This window comes from Nerophis ophidion, linkage group LG09, assembly GCF_033978795.1.
Source record: "Nerophis ophidion isolate RoL-2023_Sa linkage group LG09, RoL_Noph_v1.0, whole genome shotgun sequence".
Lineage (NCBI taxonomy): Eukaryota > Metazoa > Chordata > Actinopteri > Syngnathiformes > Syngnathidae > Nerophis > Nerophis ophidion.
In genome coordinates, this window is record NC_084619.1 from 37,154,922 (window position 1) to 37,175,861 (window position 20,940).

General features: G+C 38.9%; 1 protein-coding gene across 4 annotated transcripts in view; it reads right to left on the reverse strand.

The window, feature by feature from the left end:
• Window positions 1-20,940, reverse strand: part of thada (THADA armadillo repeat containing) — a 251,417-nt gene that overhangs the window by 39,717 nt on the left and 190,760 nt on the right. For 3 of the 4 annotated variants that reach the window (XM_061910918.1, XM_061910920.1, XM_061910919.1), the window contains 4 exons: window positions 13,743-13,867; window positions 5,875-5,947; window positions 1,697-1,847; window positions 1,485-1,607 (listed from right to left, as the gene is read on the reverse strand). In XM_061910918.1, the coding sequence (XP_061766902.1) occupies window positions 1,485-1,607; window positions 1,697-1,847; window positions 5,875-5,947; window positions 13,743-13,867 (472 nt within the window). Of the gene's footprint in view, window positions 1-1,484; window positions 1,608-1,696; window positions 1,848-5,874; window positions 5,948-13,742; window positions 13,868-20,940 lie in introns of those variants that run through there. The other variant, XM_061910921.1, reaches the window with a different exon arrangement.

A 20,940-nucleotide genomic window follows, 5' to 3' on the forward strand; every position in this document is an offset into this window, starting at 1 on the left:
TTGGAATTACCTAGTTTTAGAAAAAAATCCAATTTACTGGAGTGCATCTAATTTCAGAACATCAGAGAAGTTTGGGCTTCAAAAGTGGACAGACAACACATTTTTCCAATTCAAGGTTTCTGTGGGTTTTCATTTTACAGTCACTACAATGTGATTTATTTTGGGTTTTTGGGTGCTTTCTCATTTACTTCAGGAATGTGAGTTTTCTGGCCTGGTTACACATTCATTTAAGATGACCACTTTACCGTGTTTCATTCCTTTTGTTTGTATCACATGTCTAAAATCTGATTCAAAATGTCCAAGATCATATATGATCTTCGAGGAAATTCAAACTGAGGCCGGGTAAATTTAGATCGAATGATAAAACACAAACACAGCAACTAAATATAAAAGACAAAGAGAAACTATCTCAGTCAAATCAGTCTGCAATTATAAGCATTGTGCTCTCTTCCTCCTTACAGAAACCATGTCTTGTTACTGAGCCTCTATCTGATTTTTAGCTGACAGCTTATCTGACTCCGTCTGGCCTTAAGCACACAAACACACACATAAATCACAAAAGAAATATGAATGATTTCAAATACATTTAAAGGGAAAATTTAACCTATTTATTCAAGTGAATTAAAACTTGCTATCTCTATAAACCTCCCAGATTAGAGAGAGAAGTTTTGTCTTCCTTATGACCTGCTTAAGCTAGGTTACGGTGTTGTGTTCTGTGATACTATCGATGGCACCAGACACAATAAGGGTGGCTCCAACAGGAAATGTTGGAAAATATAGGAAGTCAGCATCATAAGGAAAGGAAGTCACACTGTGGTTGTTTCTAAGGGGGGGCACTTAAGATTCGGCAGCTGTCAAAGCTCAGACAACCCCGTGTTGTTTGTGACATTAAAAACACATGGAAAGAAGTTAAATAAGAAAGACCATTTGTAGAGCTAAACTTTTTTTGTTGTTTTTCATGCATTATTACTCACTTTTTCCTAATATGTCATGGCTAATTAAGCAAATTATTGTGTAAAACACTGGAACGGTTACATGATAATGCATTCAAATAAATATGTATGACAATTAATTAATCTATATATGTTATACATAGCTTACTGTTACATATGTAATGCCTGCAATGTCATTGAAGTAATGTGGAGTGAAGTCTTGTAATGTGCTTCAATAATGCTGTTCAAATTACTTAATTTAGTAGTTTCAGGGTCAGGCCTTGGTTATGTATAACACATTGGCAGCAAAAGTTAAATTGGAGTTCAAGTTTGAAATTGGGGTTATGTTGAACTGTATAAGAGTTAAAAGAAGTCAGAGAAGTAAGGTAAAGGAAACAATTAGATGGAAAATTACACATAAGGTAAAGCAACAGCCAACTATCCAGAACAACCTTGTAGAAAACACACGTAGATGAAGGGTGATTAGGGTTTAGAAAACAAACCTATGTACATCCAACACGTGTTTGTGTTGGTTTAGCAATGAGTGTGTACCTGCACTAATAAGATGAGCTGGTGCATTAGCAATGAAGTCAGATGCAGAACCTCGAACTTCTTGGTCTTCATCTTGTAACAGTGTGAACAAAGTCCTCCACAAAGAGACTGTGCTGACAAGACCTGAACACAAAACCATTTTGTATTTGGCACTCTTTTCAGTAATCTTTTCAAACATATGTCCACCGGTTAGCGCATCTTTGTGGACTCACCAAGCGGCAGCTCAGAGTTGGTCAGTAATGAGCCCGTTGAGTTGACCAACACTTGGGCCGCCGTCAGCTTTACTTCCACTGGCTGCTCCTCGCTGCAGCACGAGCACACCAGCGCCTCCCACTGAGATAAGCAAGTCACTGTACTTTCACCCTAAATGATAGTTTGAGAAGGAAATTAAAAGCCATGGAAAATTAACAATATGACTTGCATTCAGGCATGGTTTCTCAGTCTGTGCTTTGTGTAAATAATAATTATTTTGCATAATGGCTGCAGTTGGATTTGAAATCAATGTATACTGTGACTGAGCAAAATAATTACAATGCTGATATACCGTATTTTCTAGACTATAGATTGCACTGGTAGAATAAGCCGCACCCGCTAAATTTGAGAAAATAAATGTTTTCCCATATATTAACCACACCGGACTACATATACCTTGTAAAATGAGTTATTTAGACGGATATTTTGTAAATGTTTATTCACATACCTTAATTGTTAACAAACAGTATATTTAACACAGCAGTAAAACTAATATAATCAAACAAAACAGACATTGTCATGGACCCACTAGCTGTGGAAGCTAGCTCTCCAATCTGCTCAACAGACGCGCCACGGTGACATGTTGGTAAAATTACTGAGGTTTTGTTAAACTGGAACAATACAAACAGAATGCTAATGTGAGGTAGTTATACTAACACAGTTACTCAAAAACGTGTTAGCATATTAGCTAATGCTACACTTAAAGTGACCCCACATGGGATGGTTTAGTAAGAAATAATTGTTTCAGTTATATTGTAAAACTCACAAATGTTGCTTGGAGTGATGGATGAAGAATTCATACGAGTAGAAACGCTATGAGCGATTGGAAGACCGAAACCGCATTTCTACTTCCGGTTCAAACCTTTAAACAGCAGGAATTGACAATAACCCAGCAGCACCTGCAGTGAGCAAAGTTGTCCAAAAGATGGCGCCATAGCACACACGACAACACCCGTTTAATTGTCTTTGAATGTGTTTAATGAAAAATATTTTTTTTGTGGTAGTCAGGGAAGAAAAATCCAAAGCCGCACAATTTTGCAGGGTTCAAAGCGTAGGGGAAAAGTAGCAGCTTATCGTCCAAAATTTACTATAGCTGTTATCTCTGACATTACATTATTCAAAACATTTTTCAGTCTATAATTGCACTGACGGAACAAAATGATTAAATACAATTGCTACTATTATAAACAAATAATTTAATGTAAAATTAGGGCTGTCAAAGTTAAGGTTTTAACATATGATTATTCACAAAAAATGATCACAATAATCCTGTATAGATGCAGATTAATCACGCAATTTAATTTTACCACAACTGCTCCAACTGAGGATGGTTATGTGAAAGGTGGCGCGGGTTGTTATACGGCCAGTGATGAGGTCATTGCATGCACCAGTGCAAAAATGAGTGAGGAAACTCCAGACTGATGTGCCTCCACGCAAATTTTGTTTAAAATACACCAAGACGGGACTTGAAACAAAACTCTTAATGAGTTTTAAACAAATAAATTATGTGCATTTAGGAAAAAAATTTTTTTTTTAATGATAGTGTTTAAAATTCTGACAATAAAATTGCATTTGTGTCAAAAAGCTTTTTTTTTAAGTAAGTGTAATTAATCATAATCAAAATTGAAAAGTGTTATTAATCCGTTTTTAAAATGAAAACATTTGATAGCTCTATGTAAAACATAAACTTGCAATGATTCACTCTTCTCATTGAGCAATTTCTCAAAATTTCTCACATTCTTCTGTGACAATAGATTATCTTGTTTTTTTAATACAACACCCGTTTCCATATGAGTTGGGAAATTGTGTTGGATGTAGATATAAACGGAATACAATGATTTTAAAATCATTTTCAACCCATATTCAGTTGAATATGCTACACAGACAACATATTTGATGTTCAAACTGATAAACATTTTATTTTTTTTTGCAAATAATCATTAACTTTAGAATTTGATGGCAGCAACACGTGACAAAGAAGTTGGGAAAGGTGGCAATAAATACTGATAAAGTTGAGGAATGCTCATCAAACACTAATTTGGAACATCACACAGGTGTGCAGGTTAATTGGGAACAGGTGGGTGCTATGATTGGGTATAGAAGCAGCTTCCATGAAATGCTCAGTAATTCACAAACAAGGATGGGGCGAGGGTCACCAATTTGTTAGCAAATTGTCGAACAGTTTTAGAACAACATTTCTCGACGAGCTATTGCAAGGAATTTAGGGATTTTTACCATCTACAGTCCGTAAAATCATCAAAAGGTTCAGAGAATCTGGAGAAATCACTGCACGTAAGCGATGATATCAAGGGCCTTTAATCCCTCAGGCGGTACTGCATCAAAAACCGACATCAGTGTGTAAAGGGTATCACTGCATGGGCTCAGGAACACTTCAAAAAACCACTGTCAGTAACTACAGTTGGTCGCTACATTTGTAAGTGCAAGTTAAAACTGTACTATGCAAAGCGAAAGCCATTTATCAACAATGCCCAGGAATGCCGCTGGCTTCGCTGCGCCCGAGCTCATCTAAGATGGACTGATGCAAAGTGGAAAAGTGTTATGTGATCTGACGAGTCCATATTTGAAATTATATTTGGAAACTGTGGACGTGGTGTCCTCTGTAACAAAGAGAAAAATAACCATCCGGATTGTTATAGACACAAAGTTCAAAAGCCAGCATCTGTGATGGTATGGGGTTGTATTAGTGTCCAAGGCATGGGTAACTTACACATCTGTGAAGGCACCATTAATGCTGAATGCTCCATACAGGTTTTAGAGCAAGATATGTTGTCATCCAAGCAACGGTATCATGGACGCCCCTGCTTATTTAAACAAAACAATGCCAAACCACGTGTAACAACAGCGTGGCTTCGTAGTAAAAGAGTGCGAGTACTTTCCTGGCCCGCCTGCAGTCTAGACATGTCTCCCATTGAAAATGTGTGGCGCATTATGAAGCGTGAAATACGACAACAAGACCCCGGACTGTTGAACGACTTAAGCTGTACATCAAGTAAGAATGGTAAAGAATTCTACTTTCATAGCTTCAACAATTAGTTTCCTCAGTTCCCAAACGCTTATTGAGTGTTGTTAAAAGAAAAGGTGATGTAACACAGTGGTGAACATGCCCTCTTTTCCCAACTACTTTGGCACGTGTTGCAGCCATGAAATTGTAAGTTAATTATTATTTGCAAAAAAAAAAATAAGTTTATGAGTTTGAACATCAAATATCTTGTCTTTGTAGTTGAATATGGGTTGAAAAGGATTTGCAAATCATTGTATTCCGATTATATTTACATCTAACACAATTTCCCAACTCATATGGAAACAGGGTTTGTATACGGAACCCAGACATGTCAATCTTGAATAAATTGTTTGAGTCCCACCCAACTTCCCCTCTGCTCTATTGATTCCTAAAACGTCAAAGTGTCTTGCCCAAAGACACAATGGCAGTGACTTGGATGGCAGAAGCAGAGATCAAACCTGAAAGGAAGTTGGAAGTTGCTGGCACGGCCACTCTACCAGCTGAGCCGCGTACTGCCATGCTCTGCCTATTGCTAAGCCTAATTATCATCAAAAGAAGATCCAAACTTGTGCATTTATTTTAGCATTCATCTTCCTTTGCTCTGTTCTCCCATCCCCTTGTGAGTGTGTTTCTTGGATGTATTAAATAACAAAGATCATTATTTAGGGACTGCTTGTCATGCTACGCAAGGTTTATAGGGGAAGGAGTGAGCTGCCGGAGTATACATTGGTGCAACGACACGGAAAATAATCTGGGGCCGGTTGGTAGAGCGGCCGTGCCAGCAATTTGAGGGTTCCAGGTTCGATCCCCGCTTCCGCCATCTTCGTCACTGCCGTTGTGTCTTTGGGGATGATTCTTTGCCCACTTGCTCCCAGTGCCACCCACACGGGTTTTAAATGAACTTCGATAATGGGTTTCACTATGTAAAGCGCTTTGAGTCACTGGAGAAAAGCGCTATATAAATAAAATTCACTTCAATAATCCAGGTTCCAAAATCTGAATGCATGCAGAGCATAAAAAAATTAAAAATGTTGGCAGGTCAGAAACCAGCATAAAGTATTGTTTGTTGTTAATGAAATATCATAAATCAGTTGTCAATCCCTTTTAAATGATTACCTTTTGGTCAGAGTTCATCGTTTGGACTACCAGTTGGGATAGCAGTGTCATGGCTGCACAATAAAGCTCCACACTGAAACACAAAAAAAGGTTTCACAGTCAGTTGATATGATTTTACATGGACCTAATATATTGGTAATAAAGTTTTTCCTCCAATTGTAAATTACCCTCCCTAGTGAGTGAGTACTGGGACAACAGAGTGAGTAAATAATTTTGTAATTTAAAGTTAAAGTACCAATGATAGGTCACACACACTAGGTGTGGTGAAATCAACCTCTGCATTCGACCCATCCCCTTGTTCAACCCCCGGGAAGTAAGGGGAGCAGTGAGCAGCAGCGGTGGCTGCGCCTGGGTATCATTTTGGTGATTTAATCCCCAATTCCAACCCTTGATGCTGAGTGCCAAAGAGGGAGGTAATGGTCCCATTTTTATAGTCTTTGGTATGACTTGGCCGGGGTTTGAACTCACAATCTACTGATCTGAGGGCAGACACTCCAACCACAAGGCCACTGAGCAGGTCTTAAACTAAAACCAAAACTTTATTTTAAATTAACATTTAATCAGACTTTTAGAAATTGAAAATAATGAGATTTAGGGCCTTTGAATGGAAATTTTAGTGCCTCGAATGACATCAACTTTGCAAACCCAAATAGCATTGATTGGCTTACTTTCCACAAAAGAAGTGTGCTGGTACTCACCACCATGTTATGAAGCACAAAAGCCTGACTCGTATTCAATCGCATGTAAAATGAGGGCAACACAGCAACCCAATCTCATCCGTCCTTGCCTCTCTAATTATAACCTTGAAGCCACGAGAAGGGAAATAGGATCTAAGATTGTGGTCAAAAAAAGGCTTTATAGGTCCAATGCCCTTTGTAATCTGATCTGTATTCAAGCCTGTACTTTCTTAAAATGGTGAGAAAAGTGCAGCAGGGGCTTGTCAAGGAGGTGTGTGTCTGTCAATGGATGTCAAAGAGCTCACAGTGTGCACACATACACATCATACTAGAATATCACATGCCACATCCGCTTGTAAGAAGAGGCCAACTGACTCATTGCCGTGCAGAAAATGTAATGTTGACAGCTAAGATCCCTCAGAGAGAGCAATAATGTTATGACCGTGTTTTTTTCAACCAGACCTTCAGCTACCATATTTTACTACGACCATTTTCACTGCCAAAACTATGACGTTTGTTTTCATTTAGAACAACAATTGATTACAAATACAAGGACCTGTGGTGTATGGTTTGATTCCGATCCAAAGCCCCAATACCCAACTGTTGGATATGTCCTGTGCTAGTCCCAAGCTTGAGGGTTGCATCAGGAAGGGCATGGGGTGAAAAACTACTAAACTAAATCAAGTTAGACACGCGACTGGCTACCTGTGGTGAAAGACGCTAGTAGAAAAAGTGTGGTATGCTTTCCGGCACAGTTCCGACATACCTAGGGAACTTCAGTTTACCTTCACAATAGACTCTGGCTTTGAATAAAGGGCTGTCAGTCAGTCTTACTCCACAGTGCGCAAAAAAGACAGCAAATAGGAATAAGGGGGAAGGGGAGCAGAGTAGCATTTTTTCTGGCCTATTTCAAATACATCATAGATCAACCTTAGCCTGGAAAAGCTGAGACGCTGTTTCGACAAAAATGTTTCCAGATAAAAGAAACAGGTGTAATATATATATATATATTTAACTTTTTCGTTGTCTAGATGAAGATGAGAAAGTAACTTTAAGTTTAAGGGTTTCATGCAATCAAACTCCCAAAGAGGATGCATCGTACAGTTTAGACGTTTGGGCCAAAAATGTAATTAATCAAATCAGACCAGTACTTCCCAAAATTTATTTCCAAAATGTTGTCATGATGTAAGATTTTATACAGACTAACAAGAAGGCACACGTGTTGAAAAAATGTGTCTATGTTGTGGTTTTGGCGATGAGCTGAAAGTTCAGTAAACGCTGCTAATGACTGTTTGCTTTTTTAGTGGAGAGTAGAATGTACAGGAACTAGTAGGACATATCTGAAACAACTACTTGTCAACAAATCAATATTTCACAGTACAAGGAATCCATTGTCTGTGTTCATCGTACTTTGTGCACTAAGGCTGTTCCAGTGACCGTGTTGTACAAACCAACACAAGAGTTCATGATTAAGTTACTTAAATCACTCAACTCTGAATGTGTAATATATCCTTTATTTTACTTGCTGTCACACCTATAGGTTGCTTTGGCTATTAAGTGAACCAAAAAGCAACATGGCCAACCATGTGACATTGCTCTCTTCTCGTATTCTTTTGAAGAAGAGAGGAGGGAATATATAATAGAATAGTGAACGAAACCGCTCTACTGAACACAACATGAAACGGTCCTTTGCTGATGACCTTAATAATTGTCTCGACAAAATAGCAGGCTCCAGTACACTGGCAAACATTCAGGGGGCATCACGACAACCGATGTCACCATACAAAAACTACATCATAAAAGGGACCAAATAGTACATGTTTAAAACGACACATAACACTAATGGTTAAAAATTAAATGAGTTGGATCCTGTGTACATTTTAGTTTCAAACAGATTTACCCATGCAGATAACTAGATGCAGAATTTACTGTAGAACTCCCTGTTGTATTCTTATTTATATAGTTATCGTACAGGGCATGTCAATGTCCATCTTCAATTAGTTTTAAAACAACAATTTGGTGTGTAAGTCTGCATTTATTTAAGATTTTCTCAAATTTACACAGGGTCAAAATTATGCATACATGTTCAAATACATACACTAGGGGTGTAACGGTACACAAAAAAAAAAAAAAATTTCAGTACGGACCTCGGTTTAGAGGTCACTGTTCGGTACAGTAAGAAAACAACAAAATATAAATGTTTTGGTTATTTATTTACCAAATTTGTAAACAATGGCATAACATACATATACACACAGGATCCATTGCCAGGGTTAATGTGGTCAACATATATAAAATAAAAACTAAATATGATAAGGCTCAGAATGGTTTCTTAACAAAACCTTTCTACATATAAAGTGCTTTTTTTTATTGATTCATTGAGACTATTGTTAGTAGATTGCACAGTACAGTACATATTTCGTACAATTGACCACTAAATGGTAACACCCCAATACATTTTTCAACTTGTTTAAGTCGGGGTCCACGTTAATCAACATCAAACTGCCTCCAGTTTTTGTTCAGAAGAAATAAAATGACAAAACTTTTCTTCTACATATAAAAAGTGATACAAAAAACAGTTTCAAGTCAACTCAGCCTCAGATTAACTTTCAGACACAAACACAAATGGACGGAATAGACATTGAAAGACTAACAGAAATCACATTTTTGGGTGTAATAATAGACTATCAAATGAACTGGAAATCTCATGTAAAAATATACAATATAAGGTGGCAAGACATTTTTCAATAATGAATAAGGCAAAACATGTTCTAGACCAAAACGCCCTTCATATTCTCCACTGCTCGCAAGTGTTACCCTATCTGAGTTATTGTGCAGATATATGGAAAATCAATTACAAACGGACACTTAATTTACTAACCGTGTTACAAAAAGATCAGTCATAATAATATGTACGGTTGAATACAAAGAAAATACAAACCCTTTATCTGTTAAATCAAAAATATTGAAATTCAATAATATTGTGTATTTGCAAACAGCTAAAATTATGTACAAAACAAACTAACCTGCTACCCAAGATTGCATGGGGTTTCTTCTCAACAAAAGAGGATAAATATACCCTCAGAATTTTTTTTTTAAAACCTTTAGTATATCAGTATGTGGAGTTAGACTCTGGAGTGGATCAAGCAAAGAACTCAAACAATAAACTAACTTGATGCAGTTTAAGAGGTTGTTCAAACACAAAGTGTTTTCAAGGTATAAGGAAGAGGAACAATGATAATTATTGAAAATAAGATATGATTCATCTCTTGATGTGAATTGTAACTGACTTACCTGTTTATGAAAAGAACTGTTGTATTTAGAAAACAATTATATAACTGTGCTACAAATTGAAAACAGAAAGTGAACATACAGTGGGGCAAAAAAGTATTTAGTCAGCCACCGATTGTGCAAGTGCTCCCACTTAAAATGATGACATAGGTCTGTAATTTTCATCATAGGTACACTTCAACTGTGAGAGACAGAATGTTAAAAAAATCCAGGAATTCACATTGTAGGAATTTTTATGAATTTATTTGTAAATTATGGTGGAAAATAGGTATTTGGTCAACCATTCAAAGGTCTCACTGATGGAAGGAGGTTTTGGCTTAAAATCTCTCGATACATGGCCCCATTCATTCTTTCCTTAACACGGATCAATCGTCCTGTCGAGTTGAGTTTATACCAAAATTGATACATGGATGATACAACAGAGGATTGGGAGAATGTCATGTGGTCAGATGAAACCAAAATAAAACTTTTTGTTAAAAACTCAACTCGTCGTGTTTGGAGGAAGAAGAATACTGAGTTGCATCCCAAGAACACCATACCTACTGTGAAGCATAGGGGAGGAAACATCATGCTTTGGGGCTGTTTTTTGCTAAGGGGACAGGACAATTGATCCGTGTTAAGGAAAGAATGAATGGGGCCATGTATCGTGAGATTTTGAGCCAAAACCTCCTTCCATCAGTGAGAGCTTTGAATGGTTGACCAAATACTTATTTTCCACCATAATTTACAAATAAATTCTTTAAAATTCCTACAATGTGAATTCCTGGATTTTTTTTTCACATTTTGTGTCTCACAGTTGAAGTGTACCTATGATGAAAATTACAGACCTCTGTCATCATCTTAAGTGGGAGAACTTGCACAATCGGTGGCTGACTAAATACATTTTTGCCCCACTGTATACGTATGTGTAAGAAACTGCAATAAAGTGGGAAAGGAGTAGGATTATATAAGATCTGCTTCTTCCTACTCTTTTTCAAGCATGTTGTAATGTAAAGAGAAATGGAAAACGTAATTTATCATGTTGAAACTGCTATCATGTTCGAAATAAACTTCAACCAACCAACCTACCAACCTTAATAAACGTGCCTTGCCCTTGCCTACGTGACAGAGCAGACTTTTAAGTAAAATCCACAACTGTTCAATTATGTTGAGGTCAGGGTTTGGGAAGGCCATTCCAGAAGCTGGCCTGTTTATCCATTTTAAAACTAGTTTTGATGTGATTTTGAGAGTATTTTCCTTGTATCTAAACTGTCCAGCTTTGGATTAGTAACATATTAGTATACTTTGGATTAGACATACATATGTTTGGAGGTGTTAAGTTGAGGGATCAAGTCTTAAAACAGTGTAGCAACTGTTAAGCATGGTGGTGGTAGTGCAATGCTTTGGGTAGCCCCCTCGCACTGCACTAAGTGGATGGTGGAATACCTGGCTGAAGAGAAGACACCATTGGGCTGAAGACATAGCTGGTTTTGGAATGGCAGAAAATAAACAATGTTTCTTAAATGTACCATTATCACTGGATGATTAGAGGGCAATGAATAGCTAAACATGCTACATGAGACAGCGCAGGAAGATGCAATAAGCCAGGTTAACCCCTTAGCTACAACTCTTCTTTGTAAACAAGGGTTGTCGGATCGATACAAATATCGACAGTAATGATATCAGTAGTATCAGTTAATGGTCAATACTAAAGTGATAAGATACTATGTTTTATCACAATAAAATAATGATAAATAATGATAAAAGTGCTTTGACACTACTTTCACATTCACCCATTCACACACTGAGGAGAGAGCTGCCATGCAAGGCGCTAACCAGCACCCATCAGGAGCAAGGGTGAAGTGTCTTGCTCAAGGACACAACGGACGTGACGAGGTTGGTACTAGGTGGGGATTTAACCAGGGACCCTTGGGTTGCGCACGGCCACTCTTCCACTGCGCCACGCCGTCTGTATACTGTGGTTTTGTTGTTTTTGTAAACAAACACAGTAAGTAAGAGCCAATAGTCGTTGCTTTTGTTGAATTATTTTCTACTATTGACTATATTGTAAATTAAAGGAAATCTATTTTGATGACATCACTACCTCTACACATGGGCATGGCCATATTGAAGAGGCATGGCCCCTGGTGCAGCCATTTCGAAGAGCTTCGAGGCTAGCGGCACTTCTGACAAGTTTTTTCCACAATTTTCGTACCTTGCGCAGGTCAAAGCTGTGTCAGCCTGTCTTAAAGATCTTTTTGTGTGATCAGAAACACTATAAATGTGGCTAAACTCTCAAAGTTTTGCCTTAATGCTTCAGGTTGCTAGACAACCACTGAGCTAGCATTTTAGCTACATAGTTAGCCTCTGACTTTGGGCATTGGGATTTTATCAGCAAAGAGGGATTTGTTCGGCAGCAGGTCTACAATTGTGATTAGACTGAAAAATATGCCACAGCGGACATTTATTTTAGTGAAGAAAAAGGCACTACCTGGACACAAGCTGATGAACATCACACTGCTAGTTTACGTGAAGCCACTGCTTGTTTATCACTCTGAAACTCCCACAGTGTTAAACAATGCCACAAATACTCCCAGACACAAGGTAAAATTGATTTTCCTTTTTTTGGTGCACAAAGTACAATAAACACAGGCGATGGATTCCCTGTACTGTGAAATATTGATTTGTTGATAAGTAGTTGTTGTTTGCTGAAAGGATTTAGTAGAGAACATCGACGATAAAGTTTGCAACTTTAGGTCGCTAATAGAAAAGCCCTGCCTTTACCGGAAGTTGCAGACGATGACGTCACCCGTTGAGGGCTCCTCACATCCTCACATTGTTTTTAATGGGAGCCTCCAACAAAAAGTGCTATTCGGACCGAGAAAACGACCATTTCCCGATTAATCTAAGCGAGGATGAAAGATTCGTGTTTGAGGATATTGATAGCGAAGGACTGGAAAAAAAAAAAAAACTGATTGCATTGGGACGGATTCAGATGTTTTTAGACATATTTACTAGGATAATTCTGGGAAATCCCTTATCTTTCTATTGTATTGCTAGTGTTTTAGTGAGTTTAATAGTACCTGATAGTCGGAGTGGATAGTCCACGTGTGTCTTGGAGCCAGTGTCTGATGGAAGTCGACGGCAGCTGTATGGACCGCACAAGCTCAGCTGATCTCCGGTAAGTGGCGACTTTTTACCACAATTTTCTCACCGAAAACTGCTGGTTGACATTTGGTCGGGATCCATGTTCGCTTGATCGCTCTGATCCAAAGGAAAGCTTCACCTCCGGGAAATTTAAACAAGGAATCACCGTGTGTTTGTGTGGCTAAAGGCTAAAGTTTCCCAACTCCATCTTTCTACTATGACTTCTCCAATACTAATTGAACAAATTGCAAAAGATTCAGCAACACAGATGTCCAAAATACCGTGTAATTATGCCGTTACAGCAGACGACTTTTAGCTGTGTGTGTGCGCAGCGCTAATATTTCCTAACAGTCTGTGACGTCTTGCGTACATGTCATCATTACACGATGTTTCGAAGACGAAACTCCCGGGAAATTTAAAATTGCAATTTAGTAAACTAAAAAGGCCGTATCGGCATGTGTTGCAATGTTAATATTTCATCATTGATATATAAACTATCAGACTGCATGGTCGGTAGTAGTGGGTTTCAGTAGGCCTTTAAAGGCAGTGCCTCCATGGTGCCTCCTAAATATTGTTGTCGAGGGTATACAATTATGACGCTGTAAAGCGCCATTCATTTAAAACTGGCGAGCCGCACCAACATTAAATTTGCACATCAAGATGCGGCCCGCAAAATAATGTCTCGCGGGCCGCGTGTTTGAGACCCCCGGTTTAGACAATATTGTGTGAATGTTGAGTATGACTACTACAAGTGGCGAACGTGAGATCTCTGACCTGTGAGCAGCCCTCTGAGTGAGAGCAAGAAAATGCAGCAGAACCTTATCTTGAGACAAATGCTGCACAGCATCCATCCAGTGGAGCTCACCGCTGCAGTGCAACACACTCAACACCTGAAGTACCTGAGGAAAAGAAGGTGAAAATAAGATGAGGGCAGATAAAAAAATAGGAGATGAGAGTATTGACTCTTTCATAGTTGTCCCAGACAAACAAACAGGGCTACGGATGAATGAAGTGGCTCTGGGCAATCCATCATATCTTCTATGCGGGGCCGGCTCTACATAGGGGTTAAGAGCCCCCTCAAATAAATGTCTCACACTCTCAAATCAAAATGTTTGAAGTTGAGAAAGTACATTTAAACGTACCCACAAAATGCACATATGACAAAAATTTACAAAATTATCTGCAGTAGCGGAGAAAACTGCAGAAAAAGGGACACGTTACAACACTATATGTATCTTCCCTCTTTTCTGTTCATCACCTGTGTCAGGCGCCGCAAAACCACACGCACGCATAGCCCTCGGTAAACCAGTGTTGACGAATTAAAAATAGGACAAAAGCTTGTCAGAAACAAAATCCAATCATTTTTAATTTAGCCTTGTTAATTGATGGAGCTGTTTTTACAATATATCCAATCACTGTTTTTTTTTAATAGCATACAAGATGACAGAAATCAGTGATGAAGAAAAAAAAACGCACTATTTTGCGTTTTAATTACTGACTGTGCAAACTGACAGTTCCACACTGCTAGATCAGTGCTCGTGCTGAACACAGAGAAAGGACAAATGAGAATCCTCCGTCATACACGTGTCAACATTTTTGGATGGTCAGAAATAAACATTTTTAGACATATCATCTATTCAGCAATATAATGTTATAGCTGGTAGAGGACTTAAGGAGCTGAAAAAAAATGTATTCAAGTGATGCGTTTTGATGTCCTTTGGTGTATATTGTATTTTTTCCAAATACAATATATATCATTGAATTATTTCTTGTCCGAAAAAAAATTCTTGAAGCATGCATTTTTGCTTATTGAGCGGAGAAAGTGCAGCTTCTCTCCCATGCACCTTCAGTGATAAATAAAAAAGTGGTGTCAATGTAGATGCAAGGCTTGACTGCTTCTAAAATGCTCATAAAAAGTCATAGCTGTCTCCTACATGTGTGAAAACATAGCAAACGCCACAGGTGCATGCATGATAACATGAATGTAAATGTAACGTGTCTCTGTGGTGATTCCTTGTATAGTACAAGCAAAATCCTCATTTATATAGGGAGGTTTGTACCACTTTACAATTGTTAAAGTAAAGTTAAAGTACCAATGAATGTCACACACACACTAGGTGTGGTGAAATTTGTCCTCTGCATTTGACCCATCCGCTTGATCACCCCCTGGTAAGTGAGGGGAGAAGTGGGCAGCAGCGGTGCCGCGCCCGGGAATCATTTATCCCAGCCCTTGATGCTGAGTGCCAAGCAGGGAGGCAATGGGTCCCATTTTTATAGTCTTCGGTATGACTCGGCCGGGATTGGAACTCACAACCTACCGATCTCAGGGCAGACACTCTAACCAGTAGGCCACTGAGTAGGTTGGCCACTGAGTAGGTTACACACAGTCTTAGTAAATCACACATAACATGCCCACAAATAGTACACGCTATTTAATAGATTGCTCACACTGTTTTGTGTGTGGCATTTGGATCTTACTAACTCAGGCCTATATTTGTAGCTAACAACCAAATTCAACAAAGGAGGCAATGCTACTACTGAATTAGCACATAAAAAAGTGCTGGAGCATGACTGAGCAGCATGTTACAAATGATGACCCTTTCAAATTTCTGACTGACCCCTCATATACTGTACGCCTGCCTAAAACCGGCCCTGCTTCTCCATCTTCTCTCTCAGCATGGCTTGTAGTTTCCTCAAGTGTATTTTTACCACAACCACAATCCACACCTAAACGATGAGCCCACTCTCATGTACTCTTTAACACATGAAAAGAGAAATATTTTACATTTGGGTTATAAGGTTTATGAACCTTAACATTCTTTCCATTCTACCTCAAGTATTTTGTACTTCTTAAAGCTTTCTAGTGATTTTCTACACAGTTTTCTGTATCTACAGGAAGACAGACGTTGTTTTCCACTGCCTGAGACGCCCATTACAAAACAAATCCTGCAGGGAACATAGGTTGACGTTTCTCAAGCAAATCTTACCGATTATTTACTCTATGAAGAATGTGTTATTAGAGTTTTTAAAATAAATATTAGGCTACTTTGTAGGAACTGTGTGGGTGTAAAGTGGGCCCGTGAGAGGGAATGCAATGTGTTTAAACCTTTGTGTGTGTGTGTGAGAGAGAGTGTGTGAGTGTGTGTGTGTGTGTGAGAGAGTGTGTGTGTGCACTTGTATATTTGTGCGTACTGTGTGTGAAAAAACGGACAGAAAACTTTTGACAGGAACAAGAAAGTTTGATCATATTACGCCTATACTGGCTCACCTGCATTGGCTTCCTGTGCACTTAAGATGCAACTTTAGGGTTTTACTACTTACATATAAAATACTACATGGTCTAGCTCCAGCCTATCCTGCTGATTGTATTGTACCATATGTATCGGCAATAAATCTTCATTAACTCCGGTTTATTAGTGATTCCCAGAGCCACAAACAAGTCTGAAGTCTATAGAGCGTTTTCTATTAGGGCTCCAGTACTCCCGAATGCCCTCCAGTTAGAGATGATACCTCAGTAGAAACATTTAAAGGCCTACTGAAACCCACTACTACCCACCAAGCAGTTTGATAGTTTATATATCAATGATGAAATATTAACATTGCAACACATGCCAATACGGCCTTTTTAGTTTACTAAATTGCAATTTTAAATTTCCCGGGAGTTTCTTCTTGAAAACGTTGTGTAATGATGACGTGTAGGCAAGACGTCACGGGTTTTTAGGAAGTATGAGCGCTGCACACACACACAGCTAAAAGTCGTCTGCTTTAACCGCATAATTACACAGTATTTTGGACATCTGTGTTGCTGAATCTTTTGCAATTTGTTCATTTAATATTGGAGAAGTCACAGTAGAAAGATGGAGTTGGGAAGCTTTAGCCTTTAGCCACACAAACACACGATGATTCCTTGTTTAAAATTCCTGGAGGTGAAACTTTACTATGGATCAGAGCGCGGTCAAGCGAACATGAATCACGACCGAATGTCAACCAGCAGGTTTGGGTGAGAAAATTGTGGTTAAAAAGTCGCTTCTTACTGGAGAAAAGCTGAGCTTGTGCCATCCATAGCTGCCGTCCACTCCCCTGAGACACTGGCCTCAAGACACCCGTGGAGACACATCTCCGACTATCCGGTACTATTTAACTCACTAAAACACTAACAACACAATAGAAAGATAAGGGATTTCCCAGAATTATCCTAGTAAATGTGTTCAAAAACATCAGAATCCGTCCCAATGCAATTGCGTTTTTTTTTTTTTTGTAGTCCATCGCTATCAATATCCTTAAACATAAATCTTTCATCCTTAAATTAATGGGGAAATTGTCGTTTTCTCGTTCCGAATAGCACTTTTTGTTGGAGGCTCCCATTACAATCAATGTGAATATGTGAGGAGCCATCAACATGTGATGTCATCGTTTGCAACTTTCGGTAGAGGCAGGGCTTTTCTCTTAAGACCGAAAGTTGCGAACTTTATCGTGGATGTTCTCTACTAAATCCTTTCAGCAAAAATATGGCAATATCGCGAAATGATCAAGTATGACACATCGATTGGACCTGCTATCCCCGTTTAAATAAGAAAATCTCATTTTAGTAGGCCTTTAAGTCACATCCTAAAACTAATTTGTATACGCTAGCCTTTAAATAGACCCCCCTTTTAGACCAGTCGATCTGCTGTCTCTTTTCTGCTCTGCCCTCCTCTCCTGCGTGGAGAGGTTATTAGGTGACCTCAGATGAAGCACTAGCTGTTCAAAGTCGGGACCCAGGGTGGACCACTAATCTGTGCATCAGTTGGGCACGTCTCTGCACTGCTGACCTGTCTCCACTCAAGATGACTCCCTGCTGGCCCCACTATGGACTGGACTCTCACATTATTAACTAGATTCACTCTACGTCCATTGCACCGGTCACCCAGGGGGTAGGGGGGTCCCCACATCTGCAGTCCCCTCCATTGTATCCTATTGGGTTGAGTTTTTTCTTGCCCTGATGTGGGATCTGAGCCGAGGATGTTGTCGTGGCTTGTGCAGCCCTTTCAGACACTTGTGATTAAGGGCTATACAAATAAACTTTGATCGATTGAAGCAAGGCTGACTTCCTTGCATCTTCATTGTCTCATTTATTAGGCGATTATTCCAAATTAAACATATGACTATATAAGTCAAAAGTGGCAAGAGAAGGTATACTTCCACCAAGACTTGCAGCAGCAAATAATGCTAATAGTGTTCTCAATTTATTTTTACATTTTAGAAAGCAATTCTACATCGCAGGCAATAGCGTCAATCAATCAATCAAAGATTATTTATATAGCCCTTAACACTGATGCCGGTAGTAAGTCTAATATGACGTTCTTTTCATTAATGACAAATCTAACGCGTTACTATTTCCAAACCAGTAGTCAGATCAAAATGTATTGAATCCAAGTCACTGTGCGTTACAATTTTTTTTTCTGGTTTTCCAACATAAAAGGATATGTTATTTCTTTTTGCGGTCTTGGAAAGTGACGTCACGTAAGCGACAAGTCACATTTTCAGCATGAGGATAACACACGTGTGCGACACCAAAGTAAACACAACAATGGAGGGCGGAGAGAAAAGCGCGTTTTCAAGTTGGAAATACAGTCATTAGTTAGCCTGCTGGCTCCACTTTGGATGGGACTCTCGCTACTATACTGGATCCACTTTGGACTTGATTCTCATGGTTATGTTAGATACACTATTGATTGGACTTTCACAATATCATGTTAGATCCGCTTGACATCCATTGCTTTCGGTGATAGTTCGAGTTTCTGTCTGTTAAAGACAGCAATATAAAGATTAGCTGTACACTCTGTCCTGGAGACAAAGTATTATCCAACTTTAAAAACAACTTCAAATTTTACAAAACATTTGGAGTCATGGCACGGCGCAATCAAACTAACAATGGAAGTCCCACCAGGTGGTGCGAAGGAGAGAGCTGTGACTCATACAGCAGGCCCCCCACCATCCAAACAACAGAAGCTGGACTTTCGTGCAAAATTGTTACGGGGGGTGGTGGGGGGAGTTGAAGAAGTTGGTCGGGCAATATGTTGTCGAGAAAATGCTGCCCTTAAGCACAGTTGATTCGCCCTTGTTTCGTGCCATAATAGATCAACAAGATCCCCGCTACGATCAACGTGGACTTGCCTCACAGAACATCCTTTTCGTCTTACCTGGAGATATAGTATGCACAGATGGAGAGAAACCTGAAAGCCGCACTGAATGAGGAAAAATTTGTGTCAACTACCGCGGATATTTGGACTGTGCACAATCGCAGCTATATGGAAGTCACGCTCCACTGGATCAGCAGATCCACATTAGAGCGCAACAAGGCTGCATCGGTTCCCAAAAATTAAGAACATTTTCATAAAGTATAACTCTCCAACCCCATCGAGTACTCTGTGGAACGGCTTTTCAGTCTGGGAGGTTTGGTCCTCACGCCGAGAAGGAAAAGACTTTCTGACAAGAGGTTTGAGAGGTGTTTGTTAATGAGGTACAACCACTGGTTCACTCGCCCTGCGCCACTGTTTGACTCATAACTTGATTATAACAATAGAACAATTAGAAATATCATGTGTTGTTATACACTGTTTTGTTTTGTAAAACCATACTGCTCTGATGTTGTGAACAACAGGTCAAATGTTCATAAGAAGAGTTAAAAATAACTTAATAGCTACATTTGTATCTTTAGGTTTTGCCATTTCAGTGATAACAGTCAGTTAACAATTATTTTATTTTATTTGATAAAAAACAAATAATTTATGTCAACTGCAGTAAAGAAAAACTGTTGTTAAATTTTGTAGATAAAACAAGTATTTATGTGCAGTAAAGAAAGACTGTCAATAATTTGTTTTATATGTAAAACAAGTATTTATGTCAACTGCAAGTAAAGAAAGACTGTCGTTATTTATTTTTAATATGAAACAAAAGCTTATCTTATCTGCAGTTGTTGGTGTTAAATAAAGTGATTATTGGCAAAACCGCTTGTCATTTTTATGTTGAGGCGGCGGGGGTAATGGCGGGAGCTGCATTGCTGAATGTAACTATTAAAGTAACTTGTGATGTAACATAGTTACTTTTAAAATGAACTAATCAGTAAAGTAACTGAGTTACTTTCTAAAGAAGTAATCAGTAGTCATTAATCAGATTAGTTTCTTAAGGTAACTGTGGCAACACTGGCCCTTAATCACAGGTGCCTCGAAGGGCTGCATCTTTGTGTTTCCTATCCATCCGCTGTGTTTGAAGGTTGCAGAAGGATACATAGAATGCATACTCTTCCAGAAGTTGTTTTACATTTAGTTAATGCAAGCGCAAGAATAGCTTTAATGAATGTGGCCAGCTCAATTACTCCCTCGTAACTGGCTGTGACGTCATTCCAAGCTTCGACGTCCGACCTCCGAGGTAAATATAACGCACCAATAAACACGGCACGTTTAGCTAGTGTGAAAACATGACTTCCCATCTTTTGGCTCGAATGAAAATTTCAGCCAGGACCGAGCACAATTGCATGTAATTTAATTCAAAAGACAAACACAGTGCACTCGCTCACCAGTGACTACAATTGTCTGCGTAATAAATATGTGCAATTTAATTGTTGCAATTGCATCTCTCACAAATAATGTCAGTCGGCACCTTTTACTGATGAAATTATTAGAATAACTCCAAATAAAACTGGAAAAAATCACCAATGTCAGGGAAATTGCAGTAGAGTAAAAGTGCCGTGATATAAGTAAACAGGCTGTGGCTTGATTACTAAATGTGAGCGCAGGCCAGTGAAGACCATGAGGCAGAGGGGGGAATCACACTAAAATGTGAGTACATGGACGTGTTTATTAGCAAGTTTCCACTAAACCAGAAGCTTTTTGTAGCTACCAACAGGTTTACGGCATAATTCTGACTGGACATCTAAAGAGTGGCCTAGTTAACGCTTCAGTGGCCTAGTGGTTAGTGTCCAACCCTGAGA